General features: G+C 38.4%; 1 protein-coding gene across 2 annotated transcripts; it reads right to left on the bottom strand.

The window, feature by feature from the left end:
* Nucleotides 1-323: 323 nt before the first annotated feature.
* LOC129319470 (putative calcium-transporting ATPase 13, plasma membrane-type) lies at nt 324-4018 on the bottom strand. 2 transcript variants are annotated; one of them, XM_054964546.1, is made up of 2 exons: nt 3006-4018; nt 324-2870 (listed from the first exon to the last, which is right to left on the bottom strand). In XM_054964546.1, the coding sequence occupies exons 1-2, from the start codon at nt 3572-3574 to the stop codon at nt 485-487; spliced, it is 2955 nt and encodes a 984-aa protein (XP_054820521.1). In that variant the 5' UTR covers nt 3575-4018; the 3' UTR covers nt 324-484. The 2 variants fall into 2 exon arrangements, with proteins under 2 accessions (XP_054820521.1, XP_054820520.1); XM_054964545.1 differs by having other exon boundaries at nt 324-3757; nt 3918-3966.
* Between the last annotated feature and the right edge of the window lie 567 nt (nt 4019-4585).

Raw genomic sequence — 4585 nt, 5'->3', positions numbered from 1 at the left:
TGTCTGGAAAAAAATAATTAGTTTAATTCGAAATAAAAAATGATCAAAATATAGTTCAAAAATAAGAAAATTTGGACCGTACCTCAAATTCAATTTTCTTTCGGATGGTTTAGAGATGTCTTTAATGAGGACTGTTTTTAATTGTTTTAGAGGGATGAAAATTGAAATCTCATAATTACGTGAATAAATTTATCATAACTTCTTTGTAATTTTCACGAATAGTATGGCTTCTTTATACATATAAATATATATGAACTGAAAATATTTGTTGGTGTTCGGACGTGAAATACATAAAAATCTAACAACAAAGAAAGATATATATAAGATATAGCAAATCGATTTGCTCCTCTGAATCAAACCGTTTATTAACTTTCAATCAATCAAATATATAATAATAAAAAAAAAAAAAATACAAAATATTGATCAAACCATCAACAACAAATATCAGATCCCATGAAAGTCCCATACATGCAAGCAATTGTGTTCATTGCTTCTTCTTCATGTTCAAGAAGGTGAACAGTGGTTTTCTTGGCACAGGAATGAACTTCACAACCCAACCAATAGGCCAAGAAATAGCTGCCATTAAAATGCAAGCACCCCATTGTCCCCAGTTTAACCTCTCAGTATCTGCAAATTTCTTTAGAAACTCAACCATCAATACTTGAAGCACGATGGTTATCCCTATGATTCCTAGAAACAACTTGTTCTTGTGAATCCCCTTGAACACATTCTTCTTCTCTAGCTTCCTTGCATTAAACTCATTAAACACTTGGCATAACACAAATGTGTTGAAAATCAAAGTGTCATTTACCTCTGAACTCACCCTAAATATAGCCTCACCTTTGAATTGTAATGTCAAGAGAATTGTGATCTGGTATAAAGCTTGGGCTAATAGATTTCTCCACATGATGTTGGTGATAAGAGGCTCAGTTCTACCCACTGGGGGTTTGTTAAGTAACTCCGTTGTAGGCTTCTCCGTTGCCAGAGCTAGAGCACCCAAGGTGTCCATTATCAAGTTCACCCACAAGAGTTGAACTGCTGTTAATGGCACTTCTCCTGCTGATACTGCAGCGACAAAGTTGATTGCAAGTGCCGCAACATTTACCGTCAGTTGAAACTGAATGAACTTTTGGATATTGTTATAGACACATCTTCCCCACTTTAGAACTGTCACAACTGAGGCAAAATTATCATCCAAGATAACTATATCTGAGCTTTCCTTTGCAACTTCAGTGCCTTGAATCCCCATCGAAAGTCCTATATCAGCTTCCTTTAATGCGGGTGCATCATTTGTGCCATCTCCTGTGACTGCAACTACATGGCCTCTCTGTTTGAGGCATTGAACCATAAGGAGCTTGTCAAATGGGGAGGATCGTGCCATCACACAAATTTTCTCCACCCTATCTAGTCTCTCTTCGGGAGATAAGTTTCGAAATACCTCACCTTCAATTATAGCTTTTAATGTGTCTTGATTTGGATGGAGAATACCACATTCTGTGGCTATGGCTTTGGCTGTGAAAACATTGTCTCCTGTGATCATCTTCACATTTACTCCTGCTTGTTGGCAATCATTTACAGCTTTCTTGACACCTGGACGACATGGATCCTTAATACCAACAACTCCTAAGAGGGTGAGGCCATCTTCTTTTACCTTTTGGACTCCTCCATCATTTTCTTCAGCTACTTTTGTGTGTGCAAAAGCAATACATCTGAGGCTACTAGCCGCCATTCCTTGAATGATTTGCTCAAACACCAACCGACTGCTGTTGTCAAGTTCTTTTATATTGCCGGAAGCATCGTAGTACTTTGAGCATAATCTTAGTACCATTTCAGCTGCTCCTTTCCAATGTGCATGGACTTGGTTGTCTGCTTTCCTTCTAATCAAAACCCCACTTCTCTTCTTCTTTGAATTGAAGGCTTCCACATGAAGGATGGTGCAGTTTTGTGTCAACTCCTTCATGTTCATGTTCAATTCAAGAACAGCCCATGAAAGAATGGCCTTTTCTGTTGGACTACCTGTAAATTCATATTCAGGATCTATTGATTTAGACTTATAAACACTACCTGTTGTGTTAAGGGCAACCCCTTCTTGGATCAACTGAAGAACATTTGAATTTACTAATGATGATGTATGAGCCTTCCCTTCGATGAGTTCTTTTCCAAGCCAGAACTTAGTCACTTTCATCTGATTAAGTGTGAGAGTCCCAGTCTTATCGGTGCATATGGTTGTAGCAGATCCCATAGTCTCACAAGCAGAGAGCTTCCTCACCATAGCCATGTCAACCATCATCTTCTTCATGGAATAAGCTAGTGTCAAAGTCACAGCCAAAGGGAGCCCTTCTGGAATTGCAACAACAACAATAGTGACTGCAGCAGCAACAATTCTGACAACTCCATTCATGATGTCATTAAACTTGGTGTTGCTCCCATTGAACTCTTTATTCCCATTCTCATCTGTTGTGTTCCCTGTGAAGTATCGAACTAACACAACAACAAGAACAAGAAAAGCCACAGCCAAACCAATCTTGCCTATTGCTGTAGTAAGCTTATTAAGGCGTTCTTGCAAAGGGGTTTCTTCATTGTTGTCTCTGCTTATCGTAGACATCATTTGACCCCATGTCGTGTTCATCCCAACAGCAGTAACGAGCATTTTGGCGAACCCATCAGCCACTTTTGTGCCAGAGAACAAAAACGGGATTTTATCTCCGTTAATTTCTACATGGTCGCTCTCCCCTGTCATGCTTGACTCATCAACTTGCAGAGAATGGCCTTCCAAGAATAAGCCATCAGCGGGAACTTGGTCTCCAATCTTCAACCACACAACATCACCGACCACGATGTCGTATATAGAAATTTGTTGCCGGCGACCACTGCGTAGAACATCAACTTGGATATTATTGCTAACTTGGGACAACTTGTCAAATTGTCTGTTCTGTTTATAGTTACTGATGGAAGACACAACAATGACAAGAAAAACGGCAACAAAGATGCTTCCACCTTCATACCAGCCTTCCTTGATTCCTTTCTCTTTGATGCCAAAGCCAAGAGACAGAGCAGCACAAACCAAGAGAATCAGAATGGTTGGATCCTTGAAGCCTTCAATCACAAAGTGAAGGAAACCTCTCGTAGGTGGTTTTGCGTAGTTGTTAGAACCAAACGCGTCACGCCGCTGAATGACGTCATTGGAATCGTCATCATCATCACCGCCTTTGACTCCATAATTTACGTCGGTTTTTAGAGCAGAGACGACACCATGGACCCCACCAAGATTTTGCAGAGTTTCTATATTCTTCTCCTTCACGAGATGACTGAGGGTGGTTTGAGTAACGCTAAAGGAATGATTTGGGTTTAAATCAATGACGGTGTAGGAGGAAGAAGGTGACAACTCAGGCTTGTTCTTCTTTTTGGTGTCGGTGGTGATGGGGAGAAGCAAATTGGATTTGAAGTGAGACAAGAGAGCTCTGGAACAATATATGCTAACAAACGCAAAATGCCATTTTTTGTTTGGTTTGCTGAGATTCTTTGGGGCAGCCAGAAGTGTTTGTATTGTCTCCAAATTGGTCACAAATGCCATTATATTTAATTTTCTTTTTGATAGGTAGAAACTAACTAGTATACAATAAGAGAGATGATAGATTCTTGTTTGGGCAACGAGCTCAACAAGTTAACTGAACGCTTACACAACACATACAAGGCTGTGAAATTTCAATGCAGTAACTGAAGAAGGCAATGAGAGATGACAGAGACAACGTAAGATCTGAAAGGTTATATAGCAATAATAAAATAGAATTAAGACTGACGGATCGGATATGCGAAGAGCTGAAGATCTTAAAGCCTTAATAGTACATAATGCTATATATAAACGCTTAATAGTACTACGTAAATGAAATATGGAGGCAGAAGAGTTTTTGATGAACCTGAAGAATATAGTAGAGATGACGAGAGTGTTTCGAATGGAGCAACCCGAAGATATGATGATGAAAGCTTAATAATACAGTAGGGTGGTGAATATGAGACGATGGAAAGATGGTGCAAATTAAACACTTTATATAGAGTAGCTTACCTGAAGAAGAAGTTATACAAAGTGTGGCCTTTGCGTAGGAACTTCGTGGTTTGAACTGGGACACCGAGGTCTCGCGGAACGCTCCAATGGCGCGTATCTGACCTCACGCATGTCTTTTCAGTTCTTTTCCCCCTTCTTTAAAGCTAGAGTTGGTGGCCCACCAGCATCTTTTTTGCATTTACATACAATTAAATTAGATGCTTTATTTTTCAATCGTTCTACTACAAGGAATCACTGTTAGTCTATTTTGTTTGTTATAAATAATGGATATTGTTCAAATATTCTCAATTTTGAATAGAGGGTTAAGGGAATGTTTTGGCAAAACAAAAAAACAAAAATGGAGTGTATGTTTTCATCGGAGCGATTTTGTTATTTACAAACTTGTGTTCATCTATGAAATTTATTTAAATAAAAAAATAATCGATTTGGTAGAGTTTTTGACAAAAACTAATATGAATATTTTATTTTTTAAAATAAGAAATTATTTAGAAAAAATTTTACGTGAAAAAATTTAAGATTTAT

The sequence above is a fragment of the Prosopis cineraria genome, unplaced genomic scaffold, assembly GCF_029017545.1.
Source record: "Prosopis cineraria cultivar Desert tree isolate PC_DT_omini unplaced genomic scaffold, ASM2901754v1 PC9, whole genome shotgun sequence".
Lineage (NCBI taxonomy): Eukaryota > Viridiplantae > Streptophyta > Magnoliopsida > Fabales > Fabaceae > Prosopis > Prosopis cineraria.
The sequence above is the reverse complement of the archived record's forward strand: the minus strand, read 5'-3'. Positions and strand labels throughout refer to the sequence as shown.